This window comes from Crocuta crocuta, unplaced genomic scaffold (genome assembly GCF_008692635.1).
Source record: "Crocuta crocuta isolate KB4526 unplaced genomic scaffold, BGI_CrCroc_1.0 scaffold216, whole genome shotgun sequence".
Classification (NCBI taxonomy): domain Eukaryota; kingdom Metazoa; phylum Chordata; class Mammalia; order Carnivora; family Hyaenidae; genus Crocuta; species Crocuta crocuta.
The window spans coordinates 1,371,483-1,398,992 of NW_027531504.1; the positions used below are offsets into that span (position 1 = coordinate 1,371,483).

General features: G+C 36.3%; 1 protein-coding gene across 2 annotated transcripts in view; it reads right to left on the reverse strand.

Moving 5' to 3' along the window:
* ANO4 (anoctamin 4) overlaps positions 1–27,510 on the reverse strand; it is a 342,675-nt gene that overhangs the window by 194,740 nt on the left and 120,425 nt on the right. Inside the window, exons 3-5 of one of the 2 annotated variants that reach the window (XM_077772253.1) lie at positions 17,621–17,725; positions 4,933–5,069; positions 1,966–2,124 (exon numbers count right to left, since the gene is read on the reverse strand). In XM_077772253.1, coding sequence (XP_077628379.1) covers positions 1,966–2,124; positions 4,933–5,069; positions 17,621–17,725 — 401 coding nt within the window. The remainder of the gene's footprint in view (positions 1–1,965; positions 2,125–4,932; positions 5,070–17,620; positions 17,726–27,510) is intronic. The other variant, XM_077772254.1, reaches the window with a different exon arrangement.

A 27,510-nucleotide genomic window follows, 5' to 3' on the forward strand; every position in this document is an offset into this window, starting at 1 on the left:
GGAGGGAAGTGGGTGGGGAATGGGCTAAATGGGTGATGGGCATTAAAGAGGGCACTTGTTGGGATGAGCACTTGGGTGTTATATGTAAGTGATGAATCACTAAATTCTACTCCTGAAAACAGTATTACATGACATGCTTACTAACTAGTATCTAAATAAAAATTTGAAGGGGAAAAAAAAAAACAAGGTTCCAGAAAGAGGAGGACCACCCAGAAAAGAACTTTTGGAGGGAAAAGGAGGAAGAGATATCTAAAAAGGTCTTCAATATGGTAAGATCACCTTTTTTATAATTGCTATTTCTTCTAGTATACATTAAATAAATACCTAGCTATTAAAATTTTGAAAAATTATAACCAAACAAAATTATCATGTATACAATCATATATCAATCATACAACACACCATGGTCAGTACACTGGATAACAAAAGGCAGAACAATTCTCTGCTGGATGCTTTAATTCCAATAGATAAATACTATAGCATAGATGATATTTTAGGAGACACATAGGAAATTTGCCATCTCTGTAGTACAGGCTTTATTTGGAAAAGTATTGGGCTTTTTGAGTTTTAACAATAACATCATAAAATGGCATTAAAAAGATCTAGACAGAAGAAACCCCAGGAATGGAGAACCCAGCTATGAAGCTTAAAATAGAAATCTCTCAGTAATTGAACAAAGTCACCTAATTTTGATGGGAATTAAGACTTTGGCAGAGTCAAAATGGACAAGGACTTTCATTATTTAGGACCATGTGGTACTTCACATTTCTTTATATACAAATTCTGAATACAGAAACAAATTCTGTGTAAGGGATAAGAATAAAAGGTGAATGATTTTTAAGGATAAAAATACAGTTGTCTCAATAAGAACTTAAGGAACAAGATTTATCAAAGATATGTTTTATAGCAAAGGGCATAGCAAAGATTTTCCAAAACCCCACAAAGTGGAAAAAGCAACATATTTAATTCTGTGTGTTGCTCTGAGGAAACTCCACTGAGACAGTCTTCTGAGCAACCCGGATTTACCTTCCTGAGGCCACAATCTCTATCTCACCATTTTTCTAATTCTCTTTTTGGAGATTCTCCAGAAAAATACTACTTCTGTTTCATAAATGCTCAAGAGTTGAGGTAAGTCTAATAGATCTGGAAAAATCCCATTTATCTCAAGTGTCCCAAGATCAGCATGCAACCCGTACATGCCATACAGAGAAAAATCTGGATGTCTGATTTCAAAGATCTATCCCCTCAGCCTTGAGGAGCAGAATTGGAAGCAAACATTTTTAACTGCCAATATATTCTTCTTATTGACTATGAAAAGCTCCAGAAGCTTTGCACAATGTTCAAAGAGAATCTAAGAAGAGTTACGTCATCCAGTTAACAGGGCCAAATTTTATTAATGTGCATGGTATTTTGGGGTACAAAATAATCTCATTGTGGTTTATTGTCAGAAGTGTGGCTAGCCCTCTTGTATCTTACTAATTTTTTCCCTAAAACTCCCTATGCAGAGAAGGAAGGAAAGGAGAGAACAAAACACTGGTAAGGTAACTCTTGAGTTATAGTGAGGATGCCCAAACTCATTATGTTTCCTGAAATGTAAAAAGAGGCTCTAAATTGGAATGACTGCATTTTATCCTAAATTTTGTTACATCCATGCAATAGAACCTTCCATTCACATAAACAGTAGACATAGGAAGTCAGGTTAATCACAAAACTTTGAAACAATTCATTTCATTGGAATATTTTGATTTTCTTGGAACCTTTTGACATTAAAATGCTCTCAAAGGCAAACTGTGCTTTGAAAAACTAATTGTTGCAACATTCCCCAAACACTGCAGACTGGCAAAGTCTGACCAAATGAAATGTTCAGTTATTATAATGAACATAACATCATGGCTTCTTTTTAATTGCCTCTCAATATGAATAGATGCATATTTGTGTTTCTTCTCACCCAAGTAAACTATTTACCTCTTTCTCCATTTGTAATCCTTCTGCTCTAATATTTCTTTCAAATACTTCTCTCTTTTCAGTCTGTGGGTTGGATTTTCTGTACACGAGAATGTAGTCAATTCGACACTTTCCATCTCTGAAGTAAAGTCCATTTGATTTGTTTTTTTCCGGCATTGTCTGCACAAGAGAAAGGAACCAGTTTAAGAAACTCATAAAAATGAGTCTGAGGTGACGAATGTTAAAGAACAATGAAAAGTAAATGAATCTTTCACTGTGTTTTGTCAAAATTATAGTTTCATTAATGAAAAATGTAAACAGTAGGAAACAAAAAATAAAAATTAGAAAAAGAATCGAGTCAAAAGGACACTACGAGTCAAAACTACGACACTTAACAATACCAAATGTTGGTAAGAATGTGGAGCAACTGAGAATGAGAGTGAAAATTGATATACTTATTCTGAAAAACACATTGGCTTTAAAAGTGAACATTTGATGGGTGCCTGCGTGGCTCAATCTGTTAAGCATCTGACTTCGGCTCAGGTAATGATCTCACAGTTGTGAGCTTGAGCCCCACATCAGACTCTGTGCTGAGAAGCTTAGAGCCTGGAGCCTGCTTCAAATTCTGTGTCTCCCTTTCTCTCTGCCCCTCCCTCACGCATGTTCTTTCTCTCTCTCTCTCAAAAATGAACAAAAACATTTTTTTAAAGTGAACATTTGCATCACATACAACCCATATAAGAGAAATCTTTATTAAAGCACCTGGGAGACATGTATATGATTATCTATAAAAGCACTGTTCATAGAGTAGAAAATAAAAAATGTGAATCAATTCAAATGCCCATGGACTGGCAAACAGGTAAATAAATTGTAGAACAGTCATACAGTAGAATACTATACAGCAGTAAAAATGAACAGTTAAATATAAATCTTAAAACAGTATTGACAGAAAAAAAGCAAGTCACAGAAGACTTCATGATACATGATTTTTCATAAAACACAAAATAAAATGAATCTAGAAAGAAACTGTTAAGCTATATATGTGCATGGTAAAGTAATTTTTAGAGCAGGAGTATGAAAAAACAAAAGCTTAGAAATATTGGACTTCTGATAAGGTAGGTGGATAAGATTAAAAGCAGCTTTGATGGTTTTAGTATTATTCTAGTTCAACGTTTCTCAGAATTTTTGCCCACAATAAAAATTACATTTTGCTTTGTGGTATCTGTGTACATACATAAACATAGAAGGGATCTGAGACAAAAGTTTCACAAGATAATACTTACCTTTTCTACTTACATACATGCTAATAGTAATTTTCCATTCTATTAAAAAATAATTGGAGTTAGTAACCTACAACTAGGTTGCCATCATATTTTGAAAAATACCATTCTAGTTTATAAGTTGGATGGTAGATTAAGGTGTTCATTTTACTATTATGCTTCAAGACTTACAAGTAAGTTACAAATATTATTTTGTAGTGATTACACATATAAAAATTAAGGAACAAAACAGCTGTTATTTTTGTCAGGCTTCATGGGCTTGTTGTAATCATGTATGACACTGAAAGAGACCATCAAGTACAGGGTGGTTAGGCTAGAGCCAAGTTTCTCAGGCTGTTAGATTTCAAAAACATGTCTGTGAGCCTAGCAAGTGGAAATGGGGGCAGGAGGGCTGGCTATCTTTCCTGCAGGTCACAGTTTACATCAGTTTTCAAACAGTGGTATATGGGAGGCAGACATGCCAGACTTCTAAGGTCATTGTGCCAGATTTCCAAGGTCATTGCTAGAACCTACATTCTTCCAAAAATGCCATGCATGCAACCTCATCCAAAAGGGAAAATATCAGCCAAGAGGGATAGAAATGTCATGTCACTTGTCTTGGTGCAGGTACTTTCAATTGAGGACCATTCCTCACTATTTTTTTTTTTTTTTGGCTTTGCTTTAAGAGGTACTCATAAGTCCATCTGAATAAACACTTTCTTACCAATTATTTGCCAAGCAAGAGAGAACTACTCTGTAGATTTAGCACATCAGCATCTGCCTGCAAAAACTAGGTTTCAGTCATGGCATCGGGAGGAGGGTTAGTAAAGCCTTAACCCTCCTGAGACTATTTCCTTGTAAGTTAAGGAAAAGAGACTAGGTCTTTTGAGACCCCTCCTTTATGACACATCATGGCATCCAAAGTACTGGTGTAAAGTGATGACAGAAGGAGGTTTTTCTTTAGGGAAAAAAATATATGGATAGTAGCATATGGTGTTGGCAGGAAGAAGTTGGGAAGCTTGGAAGAAGTAAACAGTTTTCCCTGTTCAAAGGTGTCATTTTTGAACAGTCAAAGATTAACTGGCTCTGGAATAATAAAAACAGGAGGAATGTGCAATAAATAAATGACTCTGATTCTGTGTTCCTATTACCTATAATTAATGCATATACAAAGAAGGTATTAAACTCCACTAAGATGCAATCTGAGCAAGAGTGAATGTCCCTAACTAGATTTTTCTTCCAAAATGACATATGAACAGATGGGTTTATTTACAACTACAATGAGTTTCCAGATTAATAGAGGGAGTGAAAACTCAAGGAGGCTTTGAACAACACAATCTACTGAGACCTGGTCCATTTTGTGTCACTGTTCTATGCATTGAGGGATGTATACAAGTCCTTTCTTATAAGGCTTTCTTTCTAGTGGTGACATTCAGAATGCAGTATCATAAAATGACAGGTGGTTTTAAAAATCTCCCTCTATACGAATGAAATGTCTCTAGGTATAAGAAGGAAAATACATGACTCACTCAAAGATTGCTTTAAGCATAGATAGATTCAGGATCCCTGAAATGTGCTAGATTTATGAGGGAAACAGGAATATAAGACCTGTCCCTTGTTTTCCAGGTTTACGGTTTAATGAGATGATGACTTTAGACAATCCATTGGAAGCATGGTCTCAGTTCCCACCTAAATGAAAAACTGTAGTTTTAAGAAGTCACACACTCACCTCTCCCCCTGCTTCCAATCTGCTAGCATCATCTGAAGTACTGGTCATATTTCCAGGGTGAAGCAGAGAATCATCATCTTTGCAAGGACTGTTGACAGCTTCTAACTCATCAAAAAGAATATTGACATCCTTGGCCACTAGAACCAAAATAAAAACATTACAAGTGGGGTTAAGAATTTGGGATCTTAAAAGCAGTATCAAAACAGAAGACATATCCTTTTGTCTTCATATTTTTTTTTGTTTCAAGAACGCCTTGAAGGAAAGGTTTATTATTTCCAAGGAGAAAAGGAGGTCAAATGTAAAACATGTTTGATCAGTGTCTTGATTAGACACGATTAAGTACAATGTGAAGCAAAGTACCTCCATAATATAAATATAATTTGCCGTCCATGATAACAGGAGGTATTATGTTTGTTTAGTTTTCGTTCACATAGTTGTTTAGCATAAAGTAGTTTCACTTAAGACTTCTAAGAACTCATTCTCTGTGCTGGAGATAACTTTTTAAATTTTATTTTAATTTTCATCAAAGTGCCATACAACTTGCTAAGTGAACCCATACATGTGCCAATTGCAAGATGCAGTAAGATCTGTAATTTTATTACTTCATTACTTCCCAAGGTTTAATAAAGAAAACCTAAATCAGTAACAAAGCATGCAGGCAGGTTTTCTGACTTTCTTATTTCTCTAATCATGAACTGAAATCACGAAGTTACCCATTCAGGGCCTTTCCCAAAAGACTGCTCATGCCATTACATAAAGCACTATATATCAGAGTTCCAAATAAAGAATATAACGTTCAAATGCATAGTGCCTTGTACCATATCAGAAATGACAGTTCAGCACTATTGGCTGAAGAAATATGATGCCAGGTACAGGACTCTTCCTTAGCAACTCAAATTACAGACCAACATTGAAGTTCACCTTTTCCTTCAATGCTTTAGAAATCACTAAGGGTTTTTAATGTGCCACAAGCTGTTGTGAAGAATAATTTGTAGGCGATATGGTACTATTTACATAGTACATACAAGAGTATTCATCCTTTCGTTCCAAAGATTTTTAGAGATGTGCACATTCTGTTGTGTACAGGGTTGTGTGATAGCCATATCTTGATGAATAAAGGCAAGTAAACAAAACAAATAGTCAAAGAAATGTAAATTGCACTGAATGGTATTAAGAAAAGAACATAGTTTGGATATAGCGAGAATAGATATCATCTACCTAGATAATGTGACCAGGTTCTATAGCTATATCCAAATTTGAGACTTTAGGCAATTCATTTAACTGCTAAGTTTTTTTTCCCTGTAAAATAAAATGGGTATGGCAATAAAATTAACTTTATTGTTTAGTGTGACAGGCTGAATCATGGTCCTCCCCAAAAGTGATATGATACTTAAAAACATGGGAATATGTTACCTTCTATGGTAAAAGGGAGGCTGTAGATGTGATTAATTCAAGGATCTTAATGTGGGAGATTATTCTGGATTATATGGGTGGGCCCAATGTAATTACAAGGGGGGCAGGAGGGTCAGAATCAGAGAGATAGATTGAAAGGTGCTATGATGCTGGCTTTGAAAATGGGGGTAGAGCCAGGAGTCAAGGAATGCAGAGACCCTTGAAAGTCAAGGAAAGGCAAGAAAGCAGATTCTTCCCTAGAGCCTGCAGAAGGAACACAGTCTTGCTGACACCTTGATGACTTCTGACCTCCAGAAATGTAAGATAATAAATTTGTGTTGTTTTAAGTCACTATGTTTGTGGTAATTTGTGATAGCTACAAAAGTAAACTAATACACTTACTATAGGTTTTTAGATTCTGCAGCTCCAAAGAAAAAACCTCATGGTCTTGTTTTACAACCAGGATTTAGGGATACCTATATTGTACCAGGAACTTACTCAAGGAAAGGAACAGTTTTGAAGGAGTATGGTATGTCTAGTGCTGTGGGAGATGTCAAGAGGAAAGATAACTTCCCTGACACCCTACATAAGGAAGAGACTCCTTCTCATCCAATTATTCTTTTTTTTTTTTTTTTCTAGGAGAGAGAGTGAGAGACAGAGTGAGCAGGGGAGGGTCAGAGAGAGAGGGAGATACAGACTCTGAAATAGGCTCCAGGCTCTGAGCTGGCAGTCAGCACACAGCCCGACGCGGGGCTCGAACCCACGAACCGCGAGATCATGACCTAAGCAAAAGCTGGACGCTTAACCGACAAAGCCACCCAGGCGCCCCTCGTCCAATTATTCCTCTTCTCCTCTCACTGCTCATTTCTTCACAGCACTTATCACAATGTAATTGTATTGTTTATTCATTTGTTTACCTGTATACTGAACATTCACCCTATTAGAACGTAAGTTACATAAGAATAGGGAACTTGTCCGTCTCAACAGAGGTCCTGGCATAGCCCCCAACATGTATGTTTAATGACACAATGATGACTTCAAGGTGGACTTAGTCTAATGACGTGTGGGAGCCCCCTTTTCTCAATAGCCTAGGATTCTAGGACCTCGCATGTTTATTTTTCCGAACACAATTTTTATTCACAGGCCAGGAACGCTGTAGTTTCAAGTAGATACTGATTAAATTTTCAAGTACATAGTGATTACATTTCAACCAGATAATTGATTAGATTTGAACAGGATAAAAATATTTTAACAAAGTAGAAGATTGCTTACTATTCTTTTTTTAAAATTTTTAAAATGTCTTTATCTTATCTGAGAGAGAGAGAGAGACAGAGAGGGAGTGGGGGAGGGGCAGAGCGGGAGGGAGAAACAGAATCGGAAGCAGGCTACAGGCTCTGAGCTGTCAGCACAGAGCCCGAAGCGGGACTCGAACCCACAAACTGTGAGATCATGACCTAAGCCGAAGTTGGGCGCTTAACCGACTGAGCCACCCAGGCGCCCCCTACTATTCTTTTTAAAAAATATTTTTTGATGTTTATTTATTTTGAGAGAGAGAGAGACAGACAGAACATGAGCGGGGCAGAGACAGAGGGAGACACAGAATCCAAAGCAGGCTTGAGGCTCTGAGCTATCAGCACAGAGCCTGATGTGGGGCTTGAACCCACAACCACGAGATCATGACCTGAGCTTAAGTCAGACACTTAACGAAATGAGCTACCTAGGCACTCCCTGCTTACTATTCTAAGCTCTACCACTCATCTGTGTGAACTTGTGCTCTCATTTCCTCACTGATGAGGCAGGTATGGAAAACCTCTTTTTCAGGGAGGCTGGGAGGATTCAGTGAGATCGCATAAATGTTACTCAGGGTGGCTGATGCATGGTGGATCTCAAGAAATGTTGGTTTATCGATTTTAGATATTGGGACCTTAAACTAGCACTTGAACCTTATCAATACAAGTTGTCGACAGAAGCATTTGCAAGTTGAAATGATTGTTATTAGGTAGATTGGGGTGAGGTGTGAAATAAAGGGGAAAACTAAAGAGAACATTGAGATTCACGTCTAGGTAACTAACTGGCTCACTATGGGGACAAACTCTTAAATATCCATTTATCTATCCATAAGAACTGTCCCTCTGCTTTTGCCAAAGATAGACAATTACCAGATCATCTTCTGGCAGTATCACCTTCTGGTGTTGGCACAATCAGTTCAGTAGAGCTCTCTATCTTCTGGGGTGCCCATCTGGAACCATGTTGTCATCCTGAAGATGTCTGGAGACATTTTTGATCATCATGACTAAGAAGAGGAGGTAGTGCTCGCATGTAGCAGGTAGAGGCCAGGGATGCTGCTAAACATCCTACATGTACAGAAGAGCCCCATAAAAGAGCTATCTAGCCCAAAATGTCACCAGTGTTGAGGTTGAAAATTCTGCTCTTTATTAAAGGCCTACTATTTGATTTTTGATGGACTACCTAACTTTTGAAAAAGGAAGAGAAGTCCTTTTTCATATTGCTGTCTAACAGCATTACTATTTGGAAGTTGTTATGGGGCTGATGTTACCTCAAGAGAAATAAGTATGTTGTGCAATCTGATTTTTAGAGAATTAAGTGATGTTAAGGCACCACCATCACATGCCAGTCTCTCAAGAGCCTTAGCAGAGATTAAAAACACATATCTGTCAAAAAATGCTCAGCTGAACACATGGTCAATAAGACTGTAGAACATTTAGACAACTATACAGACAGAAGAAACATGTGCCCTTCATCAATATCTGACCATTGTTACTGATAGAGCAGCTTTATATGCTAAGTTTTAGAAACAAAGTACAATCCTTTGAAGCAAATTCATATTATTTCTTTAAGGAAAAAACCCCACTTCCAAAGTTAATTTAAAGAATCTATTTATTAAACAAGTACTTAGTGGGTGTCTACCTTGGCTGGACACTGTGCTGGGCTAGGAACTGGGGTTCAGGCGCTGGATGCATCAGCCATGGTCCCTGTCCTCACAGAGCTTGCCATCCAGCCAAGGTGGCAGTGGGACCTCTTTATCCGTGGCATGGATGTCACAATGATACTCTACATCCAAACAAGTTTACTTTTAAAGGATCTCCTCATTTTCCTTATATTTTTTTTTCTCAAAAAAATGTTTGATAATTATCTGCTTAGTAGAATTCTGCTATTAGGCCCATTAAATAAAAAAGAGCCAAATGTTCTGAGGAGTCAATTAAGAATAACAAGAAGAGAAGAGTGCAAAAAATTCTATTCAACCCAGGTAACAGACCCGCACTGCATAAACTCGGGAAGGGCTGGGTGAACGTAACTGGAATGCTGAGTCAGAATAGGTAGATACCATGCATTTGGAAAGCAAGAGAGAGACCCAAATGACCTCTGCAAAAAGCAGGCATTCAGCCTAAAAAGACCAGGGAAAAAAACAGCAAAGACTCAAGTGCAGCACACAAGTGCAGCACACAAAAGTTCTACACAAAAGTTCAGAACGTTAAATTGCCTGGGAGACCAAAAATCAGCTAGAATCTTAAGTAAATCATCAAACTCAGCATTGGAAAAAGACTTCTGTTGGCTGACTTGCTATGCTATTCTAAAATAGAGGCATAGCAATGAAGTCAGAGGGCTAGGAGACAGATAGACCCTGACATTCTTTATGTGATGGGAAGACAAATTTACCTCAATAATACTGAATCTACTCATTAAATATTTGCAATTATTTATATTCTTTCTTCAGTGAAAATCATTTAGATAATTAGCCATTATTCATTCTCTGGGGAAAAGAGACCACAAATATATTTCAAGTGCTCAAATAAAGAAGCAAACAAGTTAATTATCTTCTGCCATTTGCTCACCGAAGCAACATTTAGGTTAGGGGGTAGAGGTACGAATGTGAACAAGAGATGAGTGGATGGGATCAAATCAGTGTTATAAAGGCAAAGGATTTCAAACAGTTAAGTGGGATTTTTAGAGAGTAAGAAAAAAATGCCAAAAAATCAAATAGCTCCACTCACTGCTCTTTTAACTGTCTTATTCCTCAAATGTAACAGGAAAACTCCACACTGGTATGACAGTACAAGCAGTACTTTATTCACAGTATTTTCTGATGCAGAAAAGATAAAGTGAAATTATAGGTCACTGAAGACAACATGAGAGGCCTGTGTAGCGTAATCCAGGTATCTATATTTGTCCTCCAGAGTGCCAGCTCATTTTACTATTTTTGTCCCAAGTTCCAAATTCTTACATCTGCTATTCAGAATTCTGAAGATACTGTATATTGACCTCAAAGCCTCATTAGAAAACATGACAAAAGGACACCTTTTGAAATTATTTAGAATGCAAAAAAATGTTTAAAATCTTAATTTGAACATTTAGTTTGCTGTTTTATAAGAAGTTCACCTTTACATCTAGCCCTAGGGTCTCTTTCAGGGAAAGGCCCATGGCAGCTCCACAACTGACGTGAGGCCTGGCAAATAGGAGGCACTCAATGTCCATTTCTAGATAAATCAAAACTAGTTGTAAGGTTCTATCAATTTGTTTCTTATTCTAGTTCTCTTAGTGCTACTGCTTGAAAGTATCTGTTTCTCTCACAGACCTAGAGACTGAATATGAAGGAAGTGGGAAGGGAGACATATGCAAGGGCATTACAATGTATTAACAGCTGATTGTATGAAGGATTTTTGGCCCTGTTTTCCCTTTTCATCCTTAAAATACTTTAGGAGAGGGGAATTCTGAGAAAGAAGCAGGTTCAAAGACACAAAGTATGGCCACACAGCTAGTAAGTGACAGAGATGAAATCTAACTCAGTTCTGACCCCCCAAATCCACAATGTTTCTAGCTGGTTTCCTGTTTCTGTGGACAGAATCTTACTCTTATAAAATGTGTTTGCCTTTCAAGCACACAGGAGATCCTTTAACTGCCAACCAACTATCTGGCCCTAGTTCTAATATTTATCTGAATAGAGCTAGACTTTACATCTGTCCCCTGATAGGTCTGATACTTTTTAAAATTTAACAAATAGATCAAATTAAATGCTTTTAAAAATTCAGAGAAACACAAGAGATTCAGCAAAGCTTTGAATACCTGAAGCTGGGATTTTAAAAACCAAATACTACTTAACATTTGTATGATACCAGCAAGCCTCAGACTCTCTGTTCATTACACTTCAAATGAAATCTTATGGTGTCCCTAAGGCAGAGACTGCTTGGTGTACCAATGTGGGGGGAGGGAAGGGGGAAGGGCAAATTTGGAAAACTCAAAATAAATAAAGCAATTGGAAAGGACATAAATCTTCTCTTAGCTGGTTTTAGTTCTTGCCAAAGGTCAGTGGTTTTCAAACTGTGTTCCCTGGAACCCCAGGACCCTTATGGGGAGCTTCCAGGGCCACAGAAGGGACAAAGAGGAAACTGAGTGGGCAAAGCCCTACACCCTCTACTCCCAGCTACTCCCAACAACTCAGTTACTTGTTTTATATATTGAAATTATATGTGAAAATACATGTGAGGAAGAAACAATAGATTCTACTACTTTAAAAAGTTTATAAATCTCTACTAGTGTATTACAACAACAATTAAATGGCTGTGTTAACGTCTCCCCAAAGAAAACCTGAGGTAAGAAAGCTGGGGTTATAACTGTTACAGGTTTGAGAGTAGGCACTTTGTTCTGCCAGGGAAAGTTTACTTGAAATAGTTTAAGATTCAAAATAGGTCTTTGGGAATAAAAGGTCATAAAATTTTTAAAAAATGTGTAGTCCTTTAAAAAATGTCATTGGCATGGGCATGGAGGAGGGCACTTGTGGGGATAAGCAGGTGTTATATGCAAACCAACTTGACAATAAACTATTAAAAAAATGTCACTGGCATTTTCTAGCTCAGTCATGATGTAGTTTATAAAACAGGGCATAGACAATAGCGTGGGGTACCCACTAGACACTCTGCAATGGGGCCAAGGTCATTAACTTGTTCCTGGGACAGCATGTTTCTTATGAAGAGCTTCTCTTTCCACTATTTCATTCTAAAGAAATCGACAGACACCATGGTTACTTCTACAACAAGGCAGAAAATAATGGCAGCTCTTACAACTTGAGAATGATAATTAGAGAAGAACTGAGTACTTAATTCGAGTTTTGCTCAGTAGCCTTGGTTACCTTTTAGCAACTCGAAATGAGGCCAATGATGTTCTACATTAAAGATCTTGAGTCTCTTGACCATAATTTCCCATTCTCTGGAAAGAGCATGAGCTTTGGATTCAGACAAGCCTGGGTTCAAATGCTAGTCCTCACACCTACTAGCTATTAGATTATTTAACTTATTTAGGCTCTAATATCTTTTTTGTTTCAGTGAGGATAGTAGAATTTACCATATGGGATTATTAAGAGGAATGAAGACAAGGTAGCAGCCAATACTTGCCATGTGCCAGGCACTACATTAAGGGCTTTACACAGATTTACTATAACTATCCGCCTGTATCAGATGTGTAAATTAATGCAAAAAGAATTTAAGACTAAATATGATAATATAGGTAAAAAGCCAAGCACAGAGTTGCCAAGCAATATTACGTGTTCAATATATGTCAGCATCTCCCTTTTCCCCATCTTCCCCCTTTGAAACAGCATGACCATACAGATTAAAAATAAAATTGGAAATCAGGGCTCAAAAAATTGGATTCAAAATGACTCACTGGATGTCACTGAGAAGTGACTCAGTCTCTGCAGGCACAGAAGCACAGAGGACCACCAGTGCAGGAACAGCACTGTGATGATGTGGGCAAATGTGCAAGCACAGAGGGTCGGGCTAGAGGATCACAATGAGCCTTCCATCCTCCAAGTTCTCATTTCAAACACTTTGCTTTTTGCTCTCTTTCCCTTACGAAAATCTAATGGAATATAACACAATAATGTGCCATGGTATGAATGCCACTCTAGAGTCCCCAGAGTCTGTATCTGTATATTCTGGGAATCAAGAAAACAAGAACCAAGGACAAATTAGGAAGAGTGGGCAACAAAGAGTGGGGGGAAGGAATGTTCCCTAGAAAAGGCTGGGCATTGGTAATAATTTAAAACAAGAATTAAAAGGTTCAGTATAATTTTTGAATGGTATTTTTAATGGTTTGCTAATATAATACATTCTCATATACAAATACACATACACGTGCTCATGGACCACAGATCTTTAAGATGTGATTCTGAATCTAATTGCAGAATGAAATATATTATTTTTCTAAGTGATCTGTTTCAAAAAAGTCCAGATTTTTAAAATTTGGAGACTAATAAGGCAGGATATTTTTGTTTTAATTGATATTACTATACATAATATATAGACACTAAAATCCTTAGACTATTAGAGGGTATGAATCTTACTAGACAAATTCAAGACTAAAAATTGCCCCCCATGATTTTGTCACCATTACATCAAGTTAAATATGTCTCTAAGTCCCCACCCCACTGGCTTCTTAGACAATTTCATTTCAGCCATTGCTGCCATTCCTCTACCTTAACATATGTAGGACTGTAAAAGGTACAGAGGTTTTGTAAACAGCAGAATGTTTAAAGAGACTGCTCAGGTCTCCAAGCCACACTGCTACTGCTGAGCCACCCCCTTTGCAAGTTGAGAATAGAATTCATTCACTCATTCATTAACAAAATTTGTTGAGCACTACTGTACTCCATGTTCTGCTTGAGGCGCTAGAGATACAACAAAGAAAGAGGAAAAGCCACCTTCCCAGAACCCTCAAAGTTCCCTGAATGTTGGAAGATCTGCTCTTTCCTCAGGCTAGAGAATCTCAGCCGAGACTGGCAGTTCAGGAGGCTCAGGCGCAGGCTCCCAGCACACAGCCCATACATTCCCTACCTTTCTACACACTGAAGGGAAGTCACGCTACCACTGCAGGACAATCTAAGGGAGCTGGAGAGGACATTCCTTTTCTCTCTCTGTCTCTGGGTACTGTGTGTGTTTTTGTCTCTTCTTAACAAGCCTCAGTCACTCCAAAGCCTAGGTTTTCAGAAAGCAAAAGCCAGGAACTTTAGGAACACAGAACTCTGCTGAAACAAAGGAGTTCAGGGGATGGGGAATAACAGGTTAGAATAGAGAGAGAGGGAAAAATAACACGAAGGAAAACACACACACATGCACCCTTGCATTATACTGCCACATATAAATGCTTACCTCCTAGAAAGCAATCAAGGTTTCATTTTGAACAATAAAACAAATGTGATCTGTGACTGTTTTAATTTTTCTTGAACTGAACTGTGCACCAAAATGTTCACCAGTGCTTTAAGATTATGTGGAACCTAATGCCTGCCACATGACAGGTGAGATGGGTAGATGGATGAATAGATAAAATGACTCTTTTCTTCCTTAGAAGCTGTATATGTGATATGGGGGAAGCAGAGAAACTTATAGGTGGCCAGCCACTCTAAGACATCTTCTTTTGGACAGACGCAACTACTGTTAGGGCATAAGTACTATAGGAAAAAAATGTAAATATATTTTACAATGTAGAAGCATGGGGAAGAAATCTCACATCAAGACATAACAAAATAATAATTTTTTAATTTTAATGTTTATTAAGTTTTGATAGAGAGAGAGAGCACACACAAGTGAGGGAAGGGCAGAAAGAGAATGGCGGGGGGAGAGAGAGAGAGAGAGAGAGAGAGAGAGAGAGAGAGAGAAACCCAAGCTGGCTCCAAGCTCTCAGCTGTCAGCACAGAGCGCGACACGGGGCTCGAACCCATAAACTGTGAGAACATGACCAGAATTGAAGTCAGAGGCTCAACCAACTGAGCCACTCAGGTGTCCCAAAATAAAAATAATTTCTTTTTAAAATCTGGATTTCACTTTTCCTAATTATTTTTATTTAATCTTTTATTTATCAGAACAAGGGCCAACATATGATTAAATATTGATTATCAAATATTAACCATGTAGCCTCTGGGAGGTATACTCCATTTTTTCACCTTTAAAATAGAGAAAGTAACATCTATTACTTATAGGATTGTTTTAAGAATAGGAAGAGATAGAATGTAAGAGTATTTACTGTAGTGGCCAGCCTACCTTTAACACTCAAAACATGTTTCAAATACTCTCTCTCTTTTCTAGCTTGATCTTAAAGGACATACATATATGTCCATGAAACTCCAAGAAAATAATGGAACCTTTCCATCATCTCAACTTAAATATTTATAGCAGAGAAGGAATTTTTCTGATGTCCGAATCCTATATATTTTTACATTTTTGTAAGTTGGTGTCTTAAAGCTTCCTATTAACAATAATCTAGAGTACAGTCCCTTGAAGAACCAAATTATGTATTTTTATACTTAGGAGTTTCAATTAACTTGTTAAGTAACTGAATCACACTTGAAACTGAAGGGAGATAAATGGTCCAAATCTCTCCTACCAGAAATGACTCAGGCCACACATGGGCAGCTTCCCAAACCTACTTAGCATAAAATTGATTATTTCTCTAAGTGTATTTATTTATTTTGAGAGCGAGAGAGAACCAATATGGGAAGAGGCAGAGAGAGAGGGGACCAGAGGATGCAAAGCAGGCTCTATACTGACAGCAGAGAGGCTGATGTGGCTCTCTCACGAACCATGAGATCATGACCTGAGCCGAGTTGGAAGCTTAACAGACTGAGTCACCCAGGTGTCCCAGCATCAAACTTATTTTTTAACAAGAAAACAGATTAGCTCCATAGAATTAAAAAATTCTTAAACCTATAAAAAGTTGACTTTCATTTTAAAGTGGAATATTTCCATTTTCTTAGTTTTAGATTTAAATTTTAACTCCTCATAAACCTCCACTCTTCTACTTCTTCATAAAGAGTTATCATGTACACATGTGTCTTTAGTAAAATTTACTAACAAAAATTACTATAAAAATAATCTCATAAACATCCAATTCACTTTGATGTTAAGTTCACGTAGCCCTAAAAACTTATAAATTCATCTCCTGCAACTTGGCATAGAAGCCAACTTTTATCATTTATTAAAATTTTTTAAAAATCCTCTCAGCACTATATAATCTATCATCTTTCAAATCAGATGAAGTAATTACAGAATTTTATAACTTCCCATGAAAAAATTATTTTCTCTCCAATGTCTATTAATTGGATTTTTAATCTCCTGGGGAAATTTTTCTCTTTTATTCATTAACCTAAAATGAAGGGATTGCCCAACCAGAACAAATAACTGGTCCTCTTGTATTCTTCATTAAAAATATTTCTCTTAGAGCCAGATTTATCTTCAATTTCAGATTCCTTCCCCTTGATGTGTTTAAATCCCATACTGAGCACATTCAGAAAGGAATTAACTGAAGGGTAGGAGACTCTCCATCCTAGGCTGGTCTCCAATCTTGATCATATTACCTCGACACGTAACTTCTTCCACCCTCAGCTGTCCTACCTATGAAGGGAAAGTATTCATTATCTCAGAAGGTCAGGAGGGCAGTATAATGACAAAAGGGGATAACTGCTATGAAAATGTTTAAAACTGCTCATTAAAAATTTAGTATAGAAATGTATCACAAAACCAAAAGTAGCAAAAAAAATTATAGTGGTCTTTCTGCAGTGCTCTTCAGATCTAATCTAACCCCTTCAAACACAAAACTGTAGAATACTATTGGATCTTAAAAGAGGAATATTATCTAGAATTAGAGCTCCAATAATGAAACACAAATGTTAATGACTTAGTATGTTATACCACATCATCCATCCTCAATGCTTAATCTACAACTTGAGTAAATATATTGATTATGATCAAATTCATAGTGAAAACTATGAAACACAAAGGAATGTAAGAAGAGTAAACCTTGATTAATCCAAATGCTTAGAAAAGACAGGTCATTCCTGGGTCACAGCCCATCATCAGAGACTTGAGATACCCATTTTGGAGAATAAATTTCTGGTTTCAGTTTACTGCATCAACATTTATTTCTTATTATTCTTACATTTGAGTAAAGTAATAATATTCTGGTTTCTCAAAGATTTTTATTGATTATGATTAATCAAGGAATCTAAAAAATTGCAATACCTAGCGATTTACTAAATATTATAGGATACTAAATATATAGAATTTATAATTCCACTCCAGTTTTCCATCAGGCTTCTTCAAAGACCGTTTCACAAATTAAACCTGCATTTTACTAGCCATCTTTTCTGGTCTCAAAATTATCTTACACAATATATCTTTCAAGGTATTTTTTTAAGCATGGCATCTAGGGTTTCTAGTTTTATTATCCCTCCCAACTATTAGAATAGTTTCTCTTTTCATGGTCAAATTAAAATTTGAGTGAAACTTACTTTCTTGTATTGCATTAAGAATCTCTGAAAAGTCCACATCACTCTTTGGGCCGTCAGGTAGTATTTGCATATCCAGCTGGTAGCCTTGCAAATCCACACCTCCTTCTAGAGAAATGAAAGATATTCATGGAGTTTGCACTGGTTAGAGAGCCCAGCATTAGGGTCCCAAGGAGAAGCAATGTCAAAATCTAAAATGAACAGCCAGTTGGTTTGCCAGTGATCCTCCCTCTTGGAAAAATTACTTAAAAGAAAAAAAATGAGAAATATCACCAGCCATTTGCTCCTTATGGGACCAAAAAGGTTTAACTGTATTTCTAATGTAAAAAAATAAGGCAATTACTTTATTAAAATACCACACACTTCATAGTATTTACTGATAATTTCCTAGGTGAAGAATGAAACATGTTAGCCTCCACCCAAGGACATTTAAAATTATTTTCAGCTGGGGCGCCTGGGTGGCTTAGTCGGTTAAGCATCCGACTTTCGCTTAGGTCATGATCTCGCGGTTGTGGGTTCGAGCCCCGCATCGGGCTCTGTGCTGACTGCCAGCTCAGAGCCTGGAGCCTGTTTCAGTCTGTGACTCCCTCTCTCTCTGACCCTCCCCTGCTCACGCTGTCTCTCTCTCTCCTAGAAATAAATAAAAGATAAAAAAAATTTAAAAAAATAAAATAAAATAAAATTATTTTCAGCTTCACATGGCTCAAATGTGTGACATTCAACACAAATATTTTATATAATCTTCTCTAAAATTATAATAGTACATTCTTATAAAAGGGTTTAATATTCTTGATATCACAGGAAAAAAGATATCATTTATCTCTTCACAGTTGGACTTCCCTGCTATGTCACTTATTTTTGAATTATACCAGAATACTTTTATTTATTCTATGAAATAATTAAACCTCTTGTACTATATATGCCTGATGCATTTTTGGTGTGTTCTAAAGAAAGAGGTTATTTATGCTGCTCCACACACCTATAGAACATTTAAAGACGTCAATGAAACCAAGATATCAATAAGTAGCTTAATCACTATAATATACCTTTAAATCTTTCTTAAAATAATTACTAAGAACATCTCCAATTTGAGGAGTCTGGAAGGGTTAAAAGCCAGTGCAAAAATAAAAAGATAGCCTGATGAATAAAGTAAGCCATGCCCTAGCTTTCAATACTTTTGTAAAAATAATTATTTCATAAGCCTAGGAATTATTCTTAGCCTTGAATAAATTTCAATTATGTCCCTAAAACTCGAAAACGATATGATATAGTCATGACTGTACAGGGACACTCATTCTAGGAGGGACACGGATACAAGTAGCTTAACATAATAGAAGGTGAGCTTTAGAAGGGGAGGAACTTTTATCTGCATGCTACCACCCGGTACTTAGAACAGTGCTTAGCATAGAGTAGGCCCTCAAAAAATGTAGTTGAATGAATGACTAAGGCTATGTGGTAGTTATGAAACATTAAAGCCGTAGAGCTACAAGGAAAGCTAAAAGCTCAGATACTAGAGTCCTACAAATGAGCATTCAAATTCTTATTAGGAACCACTGAATCTCTCTAAATCTTGGTTTCCTCATCTATAAAATAGGGGTGATATTAATAACAATCTCACAGAATACCCATGAGGACTAAATGAGATAATGCATGAAAAGCTCCTAGCTGTTAGTCAGCACTCAATAAATGGAAGCCATTACTATCATCACCCATAATAATGTATTAAAGGAACACTGATATTTATGTAGAACTACCTAGCTATTGAATGATGAGAAAAAGCCACAAGTCCATTTTTTTTTGTGATACCAACATGCATTCAGTGACTGTCAAGCATTGTCAAATACTGTAGACACAGTGAACTTCTTAAATGCATGCATGCAGTTGCCTCACTGAAGTTAACTGTTGTAACGAAGCTTCTGAACAGGAATTAAAGTGGATCACTTGGTTTCTTTCAACCATGTTCAGCTACTGTGAATAAGTAGGAAGAAGTTCTGGTGCTTTTAAACCTCTACTAAGTCCTTTATTCTGCTCAATAACCAAAGATCTTATAATAACAATGAAAATAATAAAGAACAAGAATATTCAATACTGCCTATAGGCTGGCTCTGGGATATGTGTTTGTTCATCTTATTTAGTCTTTACCTTTGAAAAGAAGGTGCAGTGAGAAGGATTAATTTGCCCAAAGTCACACACCTACTAAGTTGTAAAGATGCAATACCAATCCATTCTCTTAACTACCAATCTTTAATAACTCCCATATCAAAGCAGTTACAAATACAGGCTGTCAGAAATAAGAGAGCTGGATTTACCAACAGTCCCACATTCTAGTACTTCAGACCAAGACAAATACTATTGTATAACCTAAAAAGCAAAACTTTTTTTGATTAGTCTATTTAGACTTGCTAAACAGACTAATCAAAAGAAGCTCAATTTATTTACCTTTGTTTGCCTTAGTCAGAAGCTCATAAATTCAGGTAGAAGCAGTTTTGACTAATAGCTGCAAATTTTAGTAACTACAATTACACAAATTTTAATATTTTTTTTTGTTAAAGAACATTATAGGAGTAGAAGAAGTCACAAAAGCAGCAATATATAGGAGGTATTCAGGTCGTTAAAGTCTGTCTTTAAAAAACATTTAATGATTAAAATATAATGAAAATGTGAGGAAAATGAATACTGAGATACAGATAAATAGATTTGTCTCAAGTATATTTAAAAAAACACCCTTCTCTATAATTAGAAAAAAAGACAAAGAAATTAGTCCAAATGGGTACACAAGTTATCTCTCACCTATAAAATTAGGGGTGTATTTTGTTATATTCTTTATCTTCTCTGTGTTTTTTTTACAATAAACAAAATACTTTTATAATTTTAAAGTCATTAAAAAATTCACATTGTGTCAGTGGAGAACAGTAAATATTTAGAATTCAGGATTAAAGACTTAAAGACTACAGATATTAAACCAGTAAGGGATTAATTTAATATAAAATTTTCTAAATTAATGCAATTCTTTAAATGTATAAATTAAAGACCTCCAAATTGTAGGATGCAGCANATATTCTTTATCTTCTCTGTGTTTTTTTTTACAATAAACAAAATACTTTTATAATTTTAAAGTCATTAAAAAATTCACATTGTGTCAGTGGAGAACAGTAAATATTTAGAATTCAGGATTAAAGACTTAAAGACTACAGATATTAAACCAGTAAGGGATTAATTTAATATAAAATTTTCTAAATTAATGCAATTCTTTAAATGTATAAATTAAAGACCTCCAAATTGTAGGATGCAGCATTCTCTTCATGGAAAACCTTAAGATTACATTTAGAATCCCTAAAATTTAAGGTATTTTTCTTCATCTTCTCTAGAAGAAATTCAAAATATACTTTCATAAAATGTAATAATATACAGGTCTGGAAGTTCTGACAGAAAGTCATTCATTAAAGTCCAAATGACAAAGTAGGGCTTTTGTAAACTTTCCTAAATAGAAACTGATCACTTGTGTAAGGATATTTTCAAATAAATCCTTCAAGGTGACAATCTTCACCTTTAGCACATACTGCCAACTGAACAAAACTAAATTACTTCAATACAAAAAGTTCTATGTCTACTTTGAACGTCTGGTATTTATGTATTGTGAGTCCTATAATTTCAATGTGTTCTCTAAAAAGTTGAGAATCATATGTTCTGTAGTCAAAGAGGCCTTTGACTTTGAGTCAAAACACAAAGCTCTTTTTTCAGAGGCAAGATGTTGAAAATGTTATGGTTTCAAACTGACCAAGTTTTAAAATATAACCCCCATTGGTGTTGACAGTAATTGACATTCAAACCAAATGTAAGCCCAAGGAAACTAAACCAGTAAGTTACATTAAAGAGGGAAGCTGAAAAGATTCCTGAAGATGGTAGAGAACATAATGAACAATTAAAAATCAAAAATAGTCACAAAATTCATGTGATCTCCAAATTTGTCTTGAAATTCTCTCACACTTGATTGATTATACTCAAATCTTAATTTTGATTCTGCAGGGTGAGAGTAAAGTTGAAAGTAGTTTCAATAAAAAGTAACCTTGATAACAGTGCTTACATTTAATAAAAGATCTTCAGCTGGACAAACAATAGGTTAAAAATTCATCTTAGATTTGTAACTAGATTACACAGATTTAGCTAAATGTTTATATACAAAAGGAACCAAAAAAAAAGCAACCTCTAAATATTTGCTCAATTAGCGAATATGTCAACGCCTCTTCCATTCTATCTTTGTCTATAGAAATTCCTTTCTACTTTTAAGGCTCAACCTAAATGCTCTACTTTGAAAAGCATTTCTTGATACTAACAAGCAAACACCCCTTTTTACTGTTTCTATTTTGAACTTTTAAAGCTACCTATATTTTATCTTTTCTGTGGTACATTTTTCCACCAAAAATAAGGTAAGTAAAGTACCTAGCACAGTAAAGAGTAGACACAGACAACATGTGAGCTCTAATTTCTCCCCACCTAGATTTCTTCCTCATCTCTAGCACTCTCAACTAGACTGTAACGTGATGGAGGCCTGGTACCAAAATTTATTCACTATTTTATCTGTTAGAGAATCTAAAACAAGGTCTTGAAAATTTTCATTTCAATTACTGCTCTTATACTGCAATTTCACATTACTAGTGACAGTGGATACATACTAAGAAAACATACCAGTTTTCTTTTCTCATCCATAATTTTAAAGCATTTTGAGAGATTAGTTATATACAACTATGAAAGACATGTTCTAGATCATACATTTACTTTTTGTGAAGTCATCTCAAATTTTGCCAATTAATAAAGAAAATACTGAGGTACCAAAATCGTAAAGCTTATAATGAAAGTCAAGAGTTGCCAAACTTACCCTTTTTCAACCTGAATCTATCCATTTAGTATGCTCTCAAGAGTTTGTTTTTACTTCTTTTGGCTATTTCTGTGTGGGTGTTCCATTATTTGATTCATTTTATTTGTTACTTATTATTTCCTGCTATTATATAAGACAATATTAATTATATTACTGACACTTCCCCTTGCCCTCCACCCATCTATTAAATCACTATTCTTATTCTGTTATAGTTAATAATATATGTATTAATATTCTGTTATAGTTTAATAACTTTAACAGACTTAAAATTCAATTTATTGTTCAATCAAATACAGACATATCTCATATTTGCAAATTAACACAATGTGGTATAAAAAAGCACATAAAAAAGTCTGACACTATATTGACCTGGATTTGAATTTCATTTTTATGTGACCTTGAGCCATTAAATAATAAGCCTAATTTTTCTCATTTATAAAATGGAAAAGATGAAATTTTTAGAGGCTCCATGAAAAATTATGGGCAATTTATTATATATATGCAAATATGGTTCATAGTATTAGATCATCAGGTGAGTATCTATTTTCTATGTTTTATCTGTCTAATTTTATATGGTGTATTCCCTCTCTGCAAAATGAAGGCCAGTTCCAGGATTGGGGTCTAGACTAAAAACAATGCATTAAACTAATTCTTGGAATTAGTTATTTCACAACAGAATAGTTATTTCACATTGAAAGAGAAATAAAGAGAAGTATGACAAGTCAACTCTTACCTCTCCCATGCAACACTAAAGAATGGGGTACTCTGGGGGCGCCTGGGTGGCTCAGTCGGTTGAGCATCTGACTTCGGCTCAGGTCATGATCTCACGGTCCGTGGGTTTGAGACCCGCATCGGGCTCTATGCTGACAGCTAGCTCAGAGCCTGCAGCCTGCTTCAGATTCTATGTCTCCCTCTCTCTCTGACCCTCCCCTGCTCATACTGTCTCTCTCTCCCTCAGAAATAAATAAAAACATTTAAAAAAAAGAATGGGGGTACTCTATAAAGTAGGCTTTATGGGATAAATGGTATTTTCTGTGATTTCCTCATAATGAATGATGCTAGATCTGAGCATCTGTCTACATTTTACTTATATTCTGCAAATAAAAATTGGTAGTCCCTGTCCTGAGAGGTATTTTTTAACACAAATTGCCAAATGAAATATTTTTACAAAATAGGAAGCAATGATATATCAAAATTTTATATAAATATCTAAAATAAATCCTCACATGTTAATATTTTGGACTTAATAGGCTGCAAAAATACCATTTTTGTAATTGAGGGTTTGTTTTCAATTCCTCATAGGGAATTCACTGTTTCTATGACAGTGTTAAGATGAAGAACAGTATTAAGGAGAGGGAGCAGTACATTCTGTCTTTACAAACTTTCCCTGCATCAGCCAGTGTTCAAAAAATATCTTTTAAGAAGGAAGAAAATTATTTCACTTCTTCTCAAGGATCTGAGGTTGGCAACCCTAGATTCACATGTGGGATATTCCACTAGTTCTAGAAAAACTTTCCATCTCTGTGTCTTACCTTCATTGATAGTGCTTACCAAAATCTATTTGTTGTGCCATAAGCTAAAAAGGCTTCATGATAGAGGATGCTTTGTAAGTGGTACTGTGAAAAGACACACAGATCACACTCTTTCATATTAGTGTTGCATAACTATAAATCAAGTGATATTGCAAGATCATTCTCTTCCAAAAGAAATCTGAGCATTGTATTAGTAGGACTAAACAGACTGATTCACCCATACCAGTCACTATAAAAGCTAAAGATATTCCTTTAAGTGACTAACACTGAGTAGTTCTAAGGACTCAATTCTGGACTGGATCCTGACTGGAAAAACACGTTTAGCTAACAGCGGGTAGATGTTTCTCAGGTCTAAAATGGAAATAATAATCCCAGTGTTTTAGCCAATAATGGCTGCCTTTCAACAAAATTGTTTCCACGTTTCTCAGGATTGGCAAGACAGTGATCTCCTACATTATAATGCATCCTTGCACTAGGAATTCCAATGAGGGTTTGGAAATCAGAGCTGCAAAGCTCCAAATAGCAGGAACAATTTGTGAGTCCTGTAGGCAGGTCTTCCNACAGGCATTCTTGTAGAGGAAGGGAAGACAGAAACTCAAGATTAGGAGGGGTTACAGAATAGGCACCATGAGACCTTCAGCATTACTATAATGTTGTTTACTTTCTTATATGATAAATCTACAGATGGGCTTGAGATGAATGTATAAAAGAGTATGCATGACTCTCACCCTAACTCAGGAAATTAAGCAGAGTGGAAGCTTACTACTATTAACTACCTACCATAAGTATGGGCTCAGGCCACTAGCTAGAGTTGTATGATTTTTAGTCATTAAATTATTTAAATCTCTCTAAGTTTCTTTTTNAAGTTTCTTAAATATAAAATTGTTTCAAATGACCTTAAGCAGAAGATAGAGTTTTATACTCCACAAAACACAATCCTTGTTCCAGAAATTGGTGATTTGGTTTTCCTTCGGGCTGCATTTTCTGCAGCTTTTCTTCATTTCCTTTGTGTGTTCAACTGGTTGTGAAAAGACTTCAGAAAATTCTCCCTACATGCATCATATAAGTCAAAATATGTGCATATGTCTCTCAGCAAAGGGAACCAAAAATGCAAATATCTAAGGGATAGAATCTGGTACATATTTTTAGAAAACACAATTCTGTTACTCAGCAAATGAAGTCAAGGAACACAGATACCAATGCCCAAAATAGCTTGTTTCCCTAAGCACCCCCCGTTTACTAAACTCACATCACACATCACACACAAAAAAACCACTTGAAGAGGAAGAGATTCAAATGAAGGATAATTAATGTTATTTCCAAATCACACTACTGACTGTTCTGAAAGATACTGCACTCACCTTCAATTCGATGAGAAATAAAACAGAAGTCCAAAGTAACTCTTATAAATTTTCTACCACATAATTTCAAAGCCATGTGGAAGATCTTACCTTCCAGTCATATCCAAAATCCATTTCTCAAATAAAACAAATATGTAATGTCACCCAGGCTTCAGATCTATTCAAGGAGAGGAGCCAGTTCCTTAGGTTCAGTAAAGAAGTTTCAGCCACAATTCTCAATTTTTTCTTTCCAGATAAGGTGATGAGAAAAACACCAAAATTTCATACCCAACTAATTCTCATCTTTAAGGGGAAAAATGGCACAGTTGAAAATAAAACACACTCATAAGAAATTGGAGACTTAGGTTTTAGTCAGAGTGCATCAATTACGAATTCTGTAATTAGTAAGTGGGACAAGCAATTTCATTTCCTGACCCATAGTAAAATCAATAATTCCACCTCAGAGACTACTGAAAGAACTAAGTTAGATGTAGGAGAAATATCTGTGAAAGCCCTTTGTAAACAACAGAGCATCATCTAATGTGAGGTAGTGGTATCATGATTATTACTGTTGTAAAGAATAGCATTCCATTTGCTTTTTCCTTATTTTTTCCTCTAAGGAATGAGTTGAGTCTTGACATTCATCTTGGCATAACTAGAGACAAGTCAGTCTTAGTTTGGCTTCTTAAGAAAGATACAAGTCTAGGGGTGCCTGGGAGGCTCAGTCAGTTAAGCGTTCGACTGTTGATTTTGGCTCAGGTCATGATCTCATGGTTTATCAGTTTGAGTCCAGCTTCAGGCTCTGCACTGACAGTGTGAAGTCTGCTTGCGATTCTTTCTCCCTGTCCTCTCTCACATAAATAAACGTTAAAAAATTAAAAAAAAAAAAACAGAAACAAAAACAAAGAAAGCCAAAAGTCTTTCTTGACTGTCCAGTTTTAAATCTCTCCCTACTTGGTCCTGGTCTCTCCCCGTCCCTTTCCCCATAGCTCCTGGTAAACATGAAACACATTGCTAACTTCAGTCTGTTCCTTAATCTGAGACCAGACCTTGACATGAGGGCCAGAAAATAATCACTAAAACTCAGGGAAATGGGAATGTGTTTCATAATATTGGAACTAGAAAAGGGGATAAGAAAACAAAGTAATGCTGAGTACAACAAAAAAGAAGTTAAAAAGTAGAGTATCACTTAGATAAGTTTCCAATGGAATCCGACTGGTCCCTTCTTCAGGAAGTTCTTCTTACACGAAGGTTTAAACTATTACAGGTATTTTAATTTAAATTTTCCAAGACTTTGTTATACTAACTTCCTAGAAATATACAGCCACAAAGTTGTCTCAAGAAGAAGGTAACATAGCACACTGGATGACAAAATCAAACTACCTGATTTTGGAATCTTGCCTCCATTATTTACTGGCTGTACGTTTTTGAGCAAGTTACTTGCCCTTTCCTGTGCTTTAGCTTCCCCAGTCATAAAATAAGGATAACAACACAAGAATATTAGGGAAATTAAATGAAATAAGGCATTCAAGTAGCTTAACAGTTCTTGAGGTTGAAAATATGGTACAGACAGGAAGGAGACAAGATGGCAGAGAAATAAAGAGCTCAGTACATTTCACTCACCCCCATCTCTCAAATGGAGAAGGCCTGAAGCCATAGGAACCCTTACAGAATCCAGGGGTTTGGGAGGAAAAGGAGACAGCATCCGCTGAGAAAACAATCTTATAGTGTGAGTGCAAACTCGGGAAAATAAAAAATGGGCCAGGACCTGGAGACACGGAGGGAGGAGAGGGAGCCCCCTTTGTGGGGAGCTCTTGTGAGTCAAGGGGAAAAGAAAGAGCAGCTGAAACTGTTCAAGGGGCTGTCCCTGTTCCGGGAGAAGAGAAAAACCTCGGCTCGGGACACAGAGCGATCTGGTTTCCAGCTATGCAGCTGACTTTGAGCTGGATGCACCGGTCCCTGGTGATGCCAGAAGAAATTGCTCCTCCACTCGCCAGCTTGATCTGGAGGGGAAGCAGTGTGCCTGAAGCCACTCTGCCATTCTTCTGGCTCAGCTCGATCCCCAGTGGGGAGGCAGCCAGCTTGAAACTCTCCGAGGGACTTGGCCTGTGGGTTTATATTTCGGGCAGTATCAATGGGGCACAA